This window comes from Corvus cornix, chromosome 14 (assembly GCF_000738735.6).
Source record: "Corvus cornix cornix isolate S_Up_H32 chromosome 14, ASM73873v5, whole genome shotgun sequence".
In the NCBI taxonomy this organism is placed as follows: domain Eukaryota; kingdom Metazoa; phylum Chordata; class Aves; order Passeriformes; family Corvidae; genus Corvus; species Corvus cornix.
The window spans coordinates 10,037,347-10,052,979 of NC_046344.1; the positions used below are offsets into that span (position 1 = coordinate 10,037,347).

At 40.4% G+C, this 15,633-nt stretch overlaps 1 protein-coding gene across 3 annotated transcripts in view; it reads left to right on the plus strand.

The window, feature by feature from the left end:
- The window catches only part of TXNDC11 (thioredoxin domain containing 11), a 26,911-nt gene continuing 11,278 nt past the window's right edge, over window positions 1-15,633 (plus strand). Inside the window, exons 1-6 of one of the 3 annotated variants that reach the window (XM_039560313.1) lie at window positions 73-233; window positions 4,319-4,535; window positions 5,268-5,365; window positions 7,236-7,365; window positions 13,964-14,057; window positions 15,039-15,151. In XM_039560313.1, the coding sequence (XP_039416247.1) occupies window positions 88-233; window positions 4,319-4,535; window positions 5,268-5,365; window positions 7,236-7,365; window positions 13,964-14,057; window positions 15,039-15,151 (798 nt within the window). In that variant the 5' untranslated portion in view covers window positions 73-87. Of the gene's footprint in view, window positions 234-3,913; window positions 4,030-4,318; window positions 4,536-5,267; window positions 5,366-7,235; window positions 7,366-13,963; window positions 14,058-15,038; window positions 15,152-15,633 lie in introns of those variants that run through there. The other 2 variants (XM_019281576.2, XM_039560314.1) reach the window with 2 other exon arrangements.

A 15,633-nucleotide genomic window follows, 5' to 3' on the forward strand; every position in this document is an offset into this window, starting at 1 on the left:
CCCGGCGCGCCTCACGGGCGGGCGGTGGGAGACGTGTGCGAGCGGGAGCGGCCGGGGGCCCGCGGCCCTGCCCCCCTCGGCCGGGTCATGTCGGTGTGCGCCGGCCCCGGCGACGCGGCGGCCCCGCGGCTGCGGCCTCGCGCCGCCCTGATGGCACGGCGGCCCGAGCTGCTGTGCGGCGCGGCCATCGTGCTGGGCTGCGCCTTCCTTGTCGCCCTCAAAGTCACCTGCAGGTACCGGCGGGGGAGCGGGCGGACCCAGGGCTCGGCCGGGGGGGAGAGGCCGCCGGCCCACCGCTGTTCCCAGAGGCGGTGCTGCATCGGGGCCTGGGGCAGAGCCGCCGGTGGGGCCCGGCGGGACGTGGTCGCCCCGCGGCGCCGTGTACCCTCTGCGGCCGGGTCGCGTTGGGCACGGGCATCCCCGGGGTGGGGGACGGATCCTCCTCCCGGGCCCCACCTCATGTAGTTCCCCCCATGGCACCCGCTACTGGTCGCATGTCGGAGGTTGCTATGTCCCCCTCAGCAGGGTGGCCGCGGGGCTGGCGATAAGAACGTGTCGTGGGGCGGGGGAGCGGAGTGTTTTAAGAGATATCTGCCCCACCGGGGGTGTCGTGCTGTGGCGGCAGGTTCGCGGGGGCGCCCGCTCGTGAGGGCAGTATCGGGATATGCAGGGCGGTGTCTGAGGGTGCACCAGGCTGCTCCCTGGGGCCCAGTAATGGGACAGGAGGCATCGGGCAGGAACTGATGCCCAGGAAGTTCCGCCTGAGCACGAGGAAGAGCTTCTTCACTGTGACTGACCGAGCACTGGGATAGATTGTCCAGGGAGGCTGTGGAGTCTCCCTCACTGGAAATATTGCAGAACCATCTGGACACAGTCCTGTGCCATGTGCTCTGGGATGGCCCTGCTTGAGCAGGGAGGTGGGACCAAAGGACCTACTGTGATCCCTTCCAACCTGACCCGTTCTGTGGTCTTGCGACAGGCACGTTGTTGAGATGGAGCTGCTTTTGCTCATCTCCAGAGGTAACTGGGACCTCGCACTGCCGCAGAAGGGCCGAGGGGGATCTAGGCTGCAGCCCCTGCCCTCAGCGCTCTCAGCGTCGGTGGGGGCCAAACGAGTCTCTTCTGGCTCATGTGTAGATGTCGTCAGCCCCCTTTGCCTGCACCTGCTTCGGATAGAAAGATGTTTCGTGGTTTCCGTGCCAATCTCTGGTGGTGCTCCTCTTGGGAGCTGGAACTTCCTTCTTTGCAAAGGGCTCTCCAGTTCCTGTTTGCCGAGAGCTGGTGTACGTGGAAGCAGGAGATGTTTGTACTGGAGGGGCGGGAAGCGGCAGCAGTGAACGATGGGCACAGGCTGCTCGGTTCTGGAGCCTAAACCAGGGTCTAAATCTTCTGGGTGGGTTTTAGGTCAAGGTGACTGTTACATGCTCCGGGTCATACTATATTAAGAATATCTACTGCACGTGGGGTTTAATTTTGATTTAATTTTAATTTTTAATGCAATGATGCTTCCTGCTCTCCTCTATTTAAAACCTGCTTATTCCTCTCAATTTTCTGCTAGCTGTGTTTGAAAGCTCACGGATGGAATGTGATTGGAATGTGGTTCTCACCACCCTGTACTCTGGAAGTTTGATTAAAGGGGTTCAGCTTTTCAGATCGTCGTTAAATAGACAAACTAATATCAGATAGGTATTCCCTGTTTGGTTGCTGTCAGAAATATAGAAGATTCAGGTGTAAAAATTCCTCATGCAATTTGGAGGATAGTTAATTGCACATGTTAACTATAAATACAGGACATAGTTTCTCACCACGTCAGTATGATTTACTAGCAAGACATAGGACCAGGGCATAGGTAGTACCACTGCTCTTACAATATATAACTTTCAAGATCAATGGATAAAAAGTATGGAAAGGAAAAATTCCTTTACTACAAGGCAGCCCATTAGTGGGATTTGAAATGTTGCGGGTTTATAGTGACTCAAGGAATAGCCAAGTGAGACCATGGGTTGTTATGGAAAGCCTGTCGTCTAGAACCTGAATTATTTCTGGCACTATGCAAATGTCTTTGAGATGATCCCACTCTCAGGACCGTGCAGTCAAAGGGGCTGGTCCTGTAGGCATTTGCATGTACTTCTTCCCTTTATTACCAGGGTGTTCTCATGGAAAATTTAAGTTTTTATAAGCTCTGGCAGCAGGTAAATAATGCAATCAGTGTTTTAATAAACAGTTTGTGATTATTATGTTTGTGTAATAGTTTCTTATGTAATCCTCAGTTGATACGTGCATAAATTTTAGGGGTTTTCTTAGGAAACCTGGGAATTAGTCAAGGTATTCTGTTGTATGTTTGGTATTGTAGAGGAAGGCACTACTTAGCAAATCTCCTGAAGCAGCTGTTAGCTATTGATTTATTATGTTTTGGTTTTTAATAATTACTGGAGTTCTTTTCATATTTGAAGGTAGTCGTGTAGTTTCTGACTCACTCATGTCACGGGACTTCTGCTGATATGTTCTACTCATTCTTGGAATTTGGAGCCAATTCATTATCTAATTTTTAAGTCTTACACTGTAATTCTTGAACCAGTCACCCTCTTTTGGTTTAATCAGTAGAGGAAGCAGAGGTTTTAAACATATTGAGATTGTCTGTTTTCATTAAACTAGGTAAAGAGAAGATATTCTAGCTGATGTCTCTGAAGAAGTGCTGTGCTTTTAGCAGCTGATCAGCCTGTGTGTGCCAGAGCTGACACTGGATCTGTGTCCTGTCCAGCTGGCAGGCAGAAATCATGGGAAGAAGCTGGCAGTTTGGATAATCATGGGGTGCAGGAATGGCAGAGAACCAGAGGTGTTGTTTGTGAGGTGACTGAAGAACTTAAGGGTTGGGAAGAAGGTGCTGAGTTGGTGACTGGGGGAGAAGGGAAGGAACACAGGTAGAAGTCCACAGAAGAAAGATTTTTGATCCTCTGTGTCAAACCATAATGTTGTGAGTAAAGGAATTAATGAATTATAAACATGAGGAACTCTCTAATATTTTCAAAAGTCTGGATTTAGAAGCAATTTTCTCTTATATGTGAATTAAGAATTTCCATTACTTACAGAAAATATACTGGGGGCAATTCTAAAATGTTAAGCTTTAAGTGAGTAGCCTGGAAATGAGAGAAGAGCTCCAATACAGTTTTTTGCTGTGTTGTAAAGACAAAGGTACTTCTTAAAAACTAGGAAGACTGTAAAGTTTGAAAGTGTGGCAGAGTTGTTAGGAGGTTGCTTAATATGAGTTTGACAGTGTTCAGGGCTCAATAATTCTATCACAATTACTAAAATTTTAACCTGAGAAGGATCAAATATCCATAATAAGATTTTTGTATTAGCTTTCTATTGCAACACAAAATAAAGAAATGCATGATCTTTCCTAAAACTTCCAGTCCCATTATGAACCATGGCAAAATTGAGCATGACAGTATTGTCCAGTTTTCAGTCTGACTTACTCTAGTGTAAATATAGCTAGTGGAAAATTTTAAAATGAAGAGAATATAAAAAGATAATAGGATCATTCACTTGCATTTAAGGCAGTTTATACCATAGCAACTTCTGAACACCTTGGAAGTGCCAAATTCTGGATTGTTTGATTGCTGATTGGATAGAAAGGGTTTCTTGAGTACTTGGTTTATGTTCTCCGTATTACTTACTGGCCAATCTAATTTCTCTTAAAAAACTTAATCTGTCATAATCTCTTTGAATTTAGACTGTTTGTTGATACTGTCCTTAGAGCGCCCTGAACAGTTTGCAGTCCCTGCTCTGATCAGTAAAATAAACTAGCACACATTTCCGTATCATTTCCTAATACGATATAAAATAACAGAAGTATAGAATACTGTAAAACAAAGCATAAAGCAGGGTAATAGGCTCTGTTTATGTAGACATCACATCACAAAACTTTATGACCAGTATCTCTTTTCTTATCAGGGTGCTGTTACCTAAAGTACAAGTGTTAAAAGAGGATGAGGCCAGGGAAGAAATCAAAAGAAATCACTCTTCCTGGTAATTTTGTGCCCTACAGCAACCAACCATAAGAGTGTGAGCTAACGTACCCATAAACAGTGCATGGTATCACAGTGTGACTTTCTAAAGCTTCTGAAGGGTGATCTTTAGATTTTTATAGTATTTCATGAAACTAACTCAGATAACATAAATTGTAGTAATTTTGCATCAATTTCTAAAGTTTTGTCATTGCATGACTTTTGCTAAGAATAAAACTTAGGGCTTTGGGCACAGTTTTTTAACTACTACTGTATAGTCTCAATAACCACTCTTAATTTTCTTCCTGCAGCCGAGCAAAAGATGTAACAATGCCAGCGAAGCTTCCGGTGAATTTTTTCTCCACAAAATCTCCAGTCATTGATCTTTTTCGGGGGCAGTTAGACTATGCAGATCAGCTCCGTCAGGATTCAGAAATTGTGCTGTATTTCTTCTACGCTCCGTGGTGTGGGCAGTCCATTGCAGCAAGAGAAGAAATAGAACACGTGGCCAGCAGATTGTCAGACCAGGTAACTCCAGAGAAGATACCAATCTTAAACATGACCTGATAACTTTTCAATGTCCAAGCTGATGCTAATTTCTGTCTTCTCACGGGAAACAATTGGACTTGAATGCTCACATTTTAGGGTGACTCATCAGTCACCTTAATTTTAATTTAGCATACAGAGTGTTAGAATAAATGGAGACAGCCTGTGATTCCTGCTCAGTTGTCTGTTATTTCTGCTTCTGAATGGGGAAGTCTACAAGTTTCTTGTGAAGTGTTCTCAGATTTATTCACCTGCCTTCAGACAGAAATTCCATGGAATTTGCTTCCAGTTCTGGGATCCTTGGAGACACTAGTAATCATATAAAGATTGTACTTTATATACCATAGAACTGCTTTCAAGCAGTTGGGTGCCTGTGAACACTTCACAGGTACAGCTGTCCTAAACCTCCACTTGTTGAGCTCCACTCTGCAGAAAAAGTAATTAATGTGGGTTATGACTAAATTAATAAATTTGAAGGATTTAGATTAGGAAGCATAAAAGCTAGAAAGAGCAGTGACCAAAAGGATTATTGTTGCAAAATGACAAAAAGAATAAAAAAAAAAAGTCTGTCTGTGACAGATATGGCATACTGAGTTGAAAAGGCCTTGAAAATACCAGATGAAATGGATTGGAAAAAGTACATCAAGTACATCTTGGATAAAAGAGGTCACAGTAGTGTACTTTGTTGGCTGTGAATTTTTACCTGCTTTGCAGGTGCTGTTTGTGGCTGTAAATTGCTGGTGGAACCAGGGGAAATGCAGGAAGCAGAAGCATTTCTTTTATTTTCCTGTGATACACTTGTACCATCGGAGGTAAGATTTTGTATGTACAGTCTAGGTTTTTTAATTGTTGTTTTGGGAAACAGATATCATACAAAGTGCTGCATTTTGAAAATGTTACATTTCTGGCTTCAGTAAATAGTTCTTGGGTAGATTCTAGGTGAGCTCATCCTGTGTGCTACACAAGTGCTGGGTAGGGCTGTAACTGTCAGTTAAATGACATGCTGGGCAATTCTTCATCCTTATGGAAATTTTGGTTTGCCTGTGCATCTCCTGGAAGTTCTGCCTCCAATGAAAAGAAGTCAGAGTTACGTGTTAATTTCAGATGTCTGCTTGCTCTGTAGATGGATTATAGCAACTGGTCCTAATTTATGACAGCATTAAAGAATGTACCTAAGGGTTGTTGAAGGAATTTAAGTGCATATTTAAATTGTACTATGTACTGAAGATCTTGTTCTAATTTTGAACTTTGCGCTCACTTTTTTGTTCCCCAGAAGCTAAGATATCATTGTATAAAATTTCATGTAACCTCACTTTTATTTTTTAGTATTTGTATGTGTTGTCCTTTTTTTCTCTTTGTGTGGAGCAGAAGGTAAGGAAGCACAGTTCCCAACAGTTTCTAATAAAAGCATTTATCCCTGTATTTTACTTTTTATTTTGCTAGTTTTGAACTGCAGCTCTCTTTCATTACAGAGGCTGATTTTGCTGTTGGGGGGAATTTATGCATTGAGGAGGAGCAGTCCTGGTCTTTGTTAGCTGAACTTGTAATAGACACAAGAGACACTGGCATAATTCAAACTGTAATAAAAGAATCCTACAATGCCACTTGGATGTACATTGACTTAAACTTACTTGATCTTGAAATCACAACAGAGTAGATGGATGCACTTGGTATCATTAGTAACATTAAACAGTTGTAACAAGACGAGGTGTAAATTGCTGTGAATATTTCATAAGATCCTGAAGGACAATGCATCCCTCATGCCTGAGATACTAAACCTCACATGTGGTGCCCTGGGCATGTGACGTATTGAGCAGTGAGTATTGCTGTGAAGACGGAGGTTTGTAATAAACCAGTGCAGGATGTAGAATGATCTAGTGGGCTCTAGGAGACCATTTTGAAGCACCTCAATATAGGTATCTCAGTGCGAATTGGGTATTTTCCAGTGTGCCTGTATGTATAAGGTATATTAAAAATGCATCACATTAAATTCTTCAGTGGAAATGGACTAATTCTTTATGCTTTTTGTGTTTGATTTCGTTTGGGACAATGATGCTTTGTCCAGCCCAGTGATAATCAGGAGGAGAACCTCTGGAAATTGTAGCTGCAAGCCCCAGCCCACTTTATGTTTTAGCACTGCCTAACGTGGTGTGAGCTGTTTTATCAGATGGCTGGGGGGGAAACGGGAGCTTTGCCGAGTCTGTTCATCTGCAGTGCGACTGAATTTGTCCCTGCTTTGCTGATTGCTGCTCATAAAAGCCTGTGTAAAAATATTGCACCCTTTCAGATTGATACTGCTTGAGACACTGAAAAAACAAGGGAAAATAGTGACATTTTTCAGATCTGTATTTTTAAGTCACATGTGTTTACTTTGGACAAAGTGGAAAGATATGTATATGGTCATGTAATTCATACTTGAGTTTTACCAAGTTCTTTAATGGGACTCAGAAGTGGTCTCCATCCGTCCATGCTCACCAAGACTCTGCCCCTTCCACAGATATGGTGGCTCTTCCCACTGGTAACACAACTCCCTAATCAGTTACAGAAGCCACTGGTAAAACACAGAGAGCAATTCCCTAGAGGCTGAGCATGCTGTCTATGTAACTCCTATCTGCCACCCCCAGGAGGGACTCTCTATTGTTAATTTAAGTCTTAATGTTTTATTATTTTTTTTGGTACTAGTTTTGGACCAATTGAATACAAAGGCCCTATGAGTGCTGTTTATATTGAAAAGTTTGTTCGCCGGGTGATGACACCACTACTCTACATCTCGTCTCGATCAAAATTACTAGATTTCCTCTCAAATTATGAGGTACTTGTCTCTCTTCTCTAGCTTTACCACTGTGGTTCAGAAAGAGTTTGACTTGTTTAAGGATTAAATTTGATCTGCTCCAAAGTACTAGTTTATTTTCAGGATCCTGAAATCAGTGCCCTGTAAATTTGTTAAAATCATAAAAATATGAAAAAACAAATTCATAATGTTGGTTCCTTGTACAGTTACTATTATGATTTAGTGATGCTCTTAATTTACATTACTTTAGTATCTAGAGACAACAATCAAAGTTGTTACTTCAAGAAAGAAGGGAGAAATCTTTTCACAAAAGTCTTGCAGTCTAAGTTGGGACAGCATTTGAGAAATATATAATCATTACTTTAATTTTAAAAGGAATAATAAGCTTTTCTAGTAGGATAAGTCTGTTAAGTGAAAACAAATGTGAAACCAGTTGAAGTGAGGGCTCCTAATCACTTTGTGTGTGATAACTTGATGATTTTAATCCACTGGAATATGATGTTTTATTCATTTCAGTCTGTTGTGTTCAGGGATGCCAAGATTGGTAGCAATACTGTTGGATTAATAACTTCCAGTTAGACAAAATGTGCTTACAGCAGAGCCATTTAAAATCCCTTTATAACTGTTCATTTTTATAGTGCACAGTGGAGAAGTACCATAATCTTACTAAAGCCCAAGCTATTAGATCAGTGTGGAAAACCTGACCCACAAATCAGTGCAGTGGCAGTGGGCACAACATGGGAGGGACCCTCCAGTGTCTTGGACTGAAGAAGATCCCATGTGAGCACCTGGTGCATGTTGCAGTGCCTGGTTCTGCTGCAGGATGCAGCATGAGCTGTGCTGTTCAGTGGCAGCTGCCACGGTGTAGGGGACACACACTGGTAGTTCCCCTGGGTAGGACACTCTTCATGCCAGGAACTGCTACTGGGTTTGGTTTTCCAGTGTTGTAAGTGGGCACTGTGAGTCAGGAGTAGTGAGTTGTGGCCTGTCTCTGGTGCTGATACTTTCTTGCTATGATCATAAGCAATTCTGTTGTCCTTCCACTGCTTCAGTTTTGCTGTTCTAAAATTCTAAAACATTTTTTTGCCTCTTACAGAGATTTGAAGAAGGCCATGCTTGGTTTTTGGTTTGTGTTCTGTCATTTCTTGGTAGACTGCAGAAGGTTACTAATGAGCATATTAAGCTTAAATTTGCTTAACAGTAAGAGGTGCACTTCCATTGGAAAAAGACTAAGATAAAAGACAAATTGAGGGGGGAACAACAAATAATTTTAAAATACTGCTTAGCAGTTGATTAGATAATTTTGTTTCTTTGTTCAAAGTTCCCCCCTTCCTGTGCTTGAAATGCAGTGGCTCCAAGTGCTGAGTTGCTGTTTATGTTCAGCATTTGTTGGTTCTTTTTTTTTCTGCAATGGCCCAAGAGTAGAGGCTGTTCTGCTGTGTTGCCCCACAGTCATTCATGCCTGAGGTTCTGTCCCAGAGCGTGGCTCCAGGTGCTCAGTGTCTTGCCTCTGTAAAGTTAAGCAAGAGGGGAAGGAGGGGCTACAAAAGTAACAGATACAGATAAGAAGAAAGAAACAAAATTGTTTATGAAGATGGATGCAGAGAAAAACATAGACACAAAGGAAAAGTTAGTTTAAACTAGAAATAAACAGGTTGTTTTATCACTTCAAACAGTCAGAAATGTGAACGTTTTACAGTGTTTTCCCTGCGAGCTGAGAAATTGATACCTTTTGTAGGAGAAGATAAAATCCAGGGGTTAGTCCTGTGTTTAAGAAGTGAGGAAGTCTGGGGAATAGAGTAGATTATGGGAAATTGGGACATGTGGGGCACAAACTAATTACTATTTTGAGACCCTTGGCTAGTGTCTTCCTTTGACTTTTGATCTCCTCTCTATAAAAAAATACTAATTTTTAGCAGAAGGGAAAGGACAGAAGGCTGTCAAGGATTGCTATTGGGCACTTTGGCCACTGTCTGCTGCTGGATCATGTTTTTGTGGTTTCACTGAAAAGCTAATTAATTTCAAGCTCAAAATAATTCGAAAGATTTGTCATCATCAGTATCTAATTTTCGGTCCTGTGTTCTGATAGCAAATGTGTTCTGCAAACTAGGAGAAATACTGATGGGCAGAGTGCAGTTAATGTAAGAACAAGTGGTTGTCGCTTGGTCTTTAGTTCGTTCCTCGACCTGATCACGTGACATGCCGTGTTGCTCTCACTAGAGGGCGCTCAAATCCTGTGAAAAAAAATTCGGGATCCTGCGTTCTCTGATGCTATTTAAGGTTGGTTTATATGGGGTTGTGGAATGATGCTAGTGCAAAACTGGAAATGGATAAGAATAAATTTTTGAGAGCAAGGAAAATACGCCATTTGGGAAGCAGTTAAAATCTTGGAACGTTGAGGAAGATCTAAGTTAAATGACAAGAAAGATGCAGTTCTTGCCATAATTCAAGGTTCCTGTGAGTACCTGTAATCAGATTTTCTTTTGTTTTCTTAACTGCAGAGATGTAGCAGTTTGATTTTAATCCAAACTGGCATCTCTCATTCCTCATCTGACTGACCCAGCTGCTAGAAATGGCCTCGGCCTCCTGAGGCACAGAGGAAGAAACAGGAAGCCACTGTAGTTAGACAAAAAGCTTCACTCCTTTATGAAAATTAAATGTGCCCAGGGAACTCATAATTTTCCGGCTTCAGGAGAGGTAGGAGAGGAGTTGGTCTCTCTGGGAGGTGGCTGGTGTGTCTCTTAACATGATGTCAGCTTTCTGCTGTGCTCTCTTTGTGTAGGAATGCTTCCTGAGCATCAGCCAGCTGTGTGAGATCTGTCGCAGCTGGGTCTTGTGTGGTGCCAGTGTTAAGTGATGCTGTGAAAATTTGCTTTCAGGTCTGCGTGCACAATGATTTTAACATCACTGAAAAATGATGTTAAATGTAAATTTAATGTCATATCAGTCAACAATTTCTTTGCATTTCTGCAGTACAGATTCAGTGGTATGTAATATTGGTTCTTCTGTTCCCTAGAGAAGACACATTCCTTTGCTCTTGCTGTTTTCTTTCCCATGTTCACAGATAAAATGAGGCAGGAATTGCCTGCCTGCACAAGTCTGAGAGTCTGAAAAAAGTAATCTCCCTGACCTCAATGCAGTATAGCCAAAACATTTTTAAAAATTACAAACTGGGATAGAAATAACTGGAGCATTAAAAGCATTTATCTAACTGTAAACTAATCAATAGGTGTGGGATTTTCCTATCTCCTGTTCCCATTATTTCACATTTTTGGCCTTTGAATTTCAGAGCTCTTTCATCACAGTCATTTAATGCTGCGACTAATTTCTGCAACTCTTCCAGTCAGCTGTAGTTTCAGTGATTCCCACCACCCTATGCAAATTTTGTTCCTCACCCTTTTCTCCCTTTTCTAAAGTTCTTATAGAAATATGAACTGCTTGAGTATCAGTACACATCCTGGCTGGCTGTCTTTGGCTGCTGAAAAACATTAACTTCTAATGGTAGTTTTTTGTCTTTCCTACTAATCTGGAAAAGGGCCTTCCGTGTTATTCCTTATCACCTTAGTTTCTTCCGGAGTCGTTGGTAACTTCTTCTAGACTTCAGGGAATTACAGCATGCTGCATGGAGTCATCTACATGCTTGCTTATTCCTTCCAAGAACTGTGATAGGCCTGAGGCATGGTTCAGTAATAAAATTGTGCTGGCTTTTCTCCAGTAGAAATTACTCATCTGAAAATCTCTGTTCATTCTGAAAGTTTCCATACTTGCTGTTTTGTAATTGTTGAGATTCTTGGTAAGTCTGTTACTTGATTTAATTACATGCCATCACTTCCCATTCCTGTGGTGTAGAGACCAAGCAAGAAATAGGCTCCACTACAGTTAATGATTTTGTATTTCCATATATGAGCTTCATTTGGAGATAGCACTAAGAAGTCTTCACTAATGACATCCTCAGGTTTGTTCCAAAGCCCTTCCTACAGACACTTGGTTGGAGACGGGGACTGAAAATTGTTTCATGGAAAGAAAAGCTCCAGCAAGCTCCACTCTAGCAATGCCCATGCTCCTAATGCCCCTAAGCACCCCTGTGTCACATGTCAGTATTTACTCCTTCAACTTTAGACAGCAGCAGGTCATACCCTGTTCAGCTGATTGCTCCTCACTGCCTTCATGAGGATGGGCACCCAGAGCTGCACACAGGTGGTTGCTTGGAAGCAGGTGATCATCAGTAACAGATTGGGTGTAGATGTCCTCATAAACTGTTTGCAGGCAGCTGTTACTGAGTTTTGGAGGGTCTTACATGAAAGAATGTGGGAGTTGTTGCTGTCAAGCTCTTCTTGGCCTACTTGTACTCCAAAATAAGAACCTCTTGTTTACATTGCGATACCTCTTCTATGCGACTTGAACCTCACTTGTGCAGAGCAAGAATTGTTGTTAGTTGCAATACCTGGAAGTGTTCAGTCTTGTTAAAAGCTTCATTCTTACAGACAGGGAAACTTTCACTGTACTTTCATTGTACCCTTTCCTCATGTATAATTGCAGCATGTAACAGGGTGAAATTTTTAACTGGTCTGGGCTGATCATTAAAAGGACATTAGTTAACCAGATTACTGATTAGGCATAGAGCATTAGTAAATACCAGTATATATAGTAGTGTAGTATATATTAGTATATAATAGCATATATTCTCCCACTGCAATTTTTTTTAATTGAAAAAAAACACTTTCCAAAAATTATCTTTGGGAAACATTATTCACAATCTGGAAGTCTTAAGCTGTTGTTAGTGTACAGCAGAACTGGCAGTCTGAATCAGAAAATTACCTTTTAAATAACATTATAAATATTTCTGCATCTGACTTCTGGCTTCTTGCCACATTTTACTGTCACTTTTGACTCTTCTTTCATTCACTGTTTGGTGTCCTAAATTCAGTTGGTACAGGATTAGTATTCAAGAATGGTCCTAGAAAATGGGAAGCTAAAATTTTGATAATCTTATCTGTCTCCTTATTTTGGTTCAGTTGAATGCTTTAAAAGTTTTTTGGAAGAGATTGTTTCTTTTTACTGTCTTAGTTTGGAACCAAGAGAAAAAGATGAAGATTAATTACTAACCTGTATGTTGTTTAAAAATGAACACTGAGTGCTATTATTTTGCTGTGTTTTTTCACTACTGTTTTATTTATATTTGTATTTTCTTCTTGGTAATTAACTATTGCAGAAATTTCACTAATTGTTTGTAACTCATTTTTATTATTGATAATTTTCTTGGGGTACCTCCCGAGGAATCTTTATGAACAAGGGGTTTATGCTTAGCATTCATCCATGTAAGAGAATTCCTGCCTAAAAAGAGAAGTCGTGAGGTGGAATGGGCAATATTGCTATTGGTGAACATCTTCAGATTGCTAATTAGTACTGAATTATGTCAGTGTGTAAGGCTGATGTGAATAACTGAATTCATATAAATAATAACAGGTAAAATGTATGCTCTTGTTTTAAGAAGAAATTTAAAATTTTATATGTAGAACTCAAAAAAAACCAACCAAACAAAGCAGCCTCTGAAATACCGAATGAAAATACTTACGTGAGGATATATTTGCCACACAAATGGGTGCCTGGTGAGTCTGGAATCTTCTGTTCCACAGCAGTCCCTGGAGTGCTCTTGCTTTGTGTGTCAAATGACTTCTGTATGCACTAGTGGAAGTGAGAAACAAATACACAAAATAACGAAATTCCATCACTTACTCTGTCCTGAAAGTTTATTAAGCCCACTCGAGTGATGTGTTAAAAACACAATTAATAGTAACTTTGAATGGATTATATTTGGAAAAATATAAAATCAAAGCTTAAGTGAAATACTGGAACCAGAAAAGTCTAGACTTTTTTCCTCTCTGTTCCAAGTCAGCTTCTCCCAGATTCTCTTCCTGACTTTAATAGGAAGTCATTCACCTGGAAAAATCAATAGGCCTGTTCTGGGATGAGTTGTTTAAATTTTGAATTGTCTATCTGGCAATTTGAAGAGCTTTATGTGTATGCAGATGGGATATGGAGTTCTCAAGATTTTTATGCAGTTGGTCTCACTGACTCTTGCAGGATATACTGAAAGGATTAACAGTGACTGTAGCTTAAAGATGATCACTTGTCTTAGCAGTTCAGGTATTCACACACAAAATGTGTGAATTCTTATGTAAATTACTAATTATGTGCAACATAAACAAAGTATTACTGCTTAAGCCCTTTATACTCTGAAAAATTGTATTTCATATTCTAGTTCTAAAAGAAGTCTTTATGATACTTATGGTTCTTATCTTGGTGCTGGAACTGGTTCAAAATACAGTTGCAAAGCAAATATTAATTGTTCTTGGTGAACTTCAAAATGGGAAACACACCATTAGAAACGTAACGTCCATAAAGCCCCTCTCTCTTACATAAGCTTTTGAATAACAGCTTCATTCTTTGAATGAGAACTGATTTTGATTGTCTTTTAATATTAAAATTCTTATTGCAGCATAAAGTGACTGTTCTTCAGTAAACATTGTTGTCTTTTAAGAGTCTGTTGTGTTTTACTGTAGTCCCATATATTTATACTTGAAAATAGCTTAAGTAACTCTAATTCTTATTATTTCAGCCTGGAGTTGTGGGATTTTTTGAGTTCAATGCTTCACCTCAACCTCCTGGTTATTTGACATTCTTCACATCAGCATTACATTCATTAAAGAAAGGTAAAAGCTCCATTTTCATAATTTAAGGCCTCTGTGAATGAGTTATGTCTAAATGCTTCAGTAGTTTTTTGTAATATTTAGTCTTTGTCTTGTGCAGCATGTTCAGTGTCAGAGGCTTTGGGATGAACTTGACTGTGTCAGCACTCAGTAGCTGAATTCAGTGATGTGGTCCTGGGTGGAGTTACAGAGCTGCTACAAGGCAGCTTGAGCAGGGTTTTCTCCCCCTCTTGTTTTGCATCGATAATCTAAAATACAATACCTCTTGTTTGTGTTTACACATGTAAACTGTGTGATGATTAATACCTCCTTTTTGGGTCATGAATTTTGGATGGAACTTTCTCAAAGTTAAGATTAACATGTTGTATAAATATTCTTTCCTGTCAGCAAATGAAGGAGATTCATACCACTCTGCTTATTTTTTACTGTGCCACTGATGCGATAAAGAGCCTGTTCTATATTTTGTTCTGTGATTTTCGCATTTATATGTTGGATTAGTTCTTTGCAACCTAAAGATAAGCAGTCTGTCTTTATCTGTGCATATTTATAATCGTAGAATAAATATTTATAAATTATATATATATACTCTAAATGTACAGTAAATGTACATCACTTAAGCAATGTTCATGCCTTTCCCTTACATGTATCATCTTGGCTTTTGAGATGCCATAAACCATTGCAAGGTGCATCTATGATACCAGATTCTATATTTCATAAGCAAATTGGGGATTTGGACAATTCAGGTTAAATAGACAGGACTCTATACATGTGCAGGACTCTATACCTGGAGTGCAGAAAAGGACGTTTGTCCTTCTTGCCATCTTTCTTCTGCCTTAATCACCAGTGTTGGCAGTTGCTATTCACAGATTTCTGTGCCTTTACACAGCAGTGTTGTGTGTTCTGGTCTGAGGGTGGTATTCTAGGCCTTTCAGGGGAGTTCAGTGTGTGTAATTGTATTCAAAGATTGCGAATCTGCCCTTTCAGATTACCTTGGGACGATACGCTTTGGAGTGGTCACAGATAAACGGGTAGCAGAGGAGATCTCCCTGGTGCATTCTGGCAGTGTGTATTTGCACAGACATGCCAACACATCTCTTGTGAGTATCGCTCTCTGCTGTAGGCACTCTGATTTGGTACAGAGATGCTCAGGGATCAGAATTAGAAGACTACTTGAATGAGGATGTGGACAAAGATTTTGTGAAGGGGTAGTAGGAACAGTGAAAACTTGCATTTTGGCTTAAAGGTATATAACATGATACTGTTTTGAAAAATCACACAAATTAAGTTATTTGAATTTATAATAACTCTTAATCCATGTGCCCTGTTTTTTGAAAAGCTAAGGCTGAAAATACTAACTTTCAGATTTACTCTTTGGCATAGACACACTACCTGCCCACACTGGCACCATGAGTGAAAACTCTGTGAGGATAGGTATTGTGATGTGTATTTTACTCAATTGAGACTAGGGAAAATAGGGATATTTTAGGTGAAATAACATAAAATACGTCAAATTACTTTTGTCTATACAAATTATTTAGGATAAACTTGCTTTAATACATTAAAATTTATTCTAGAAGCT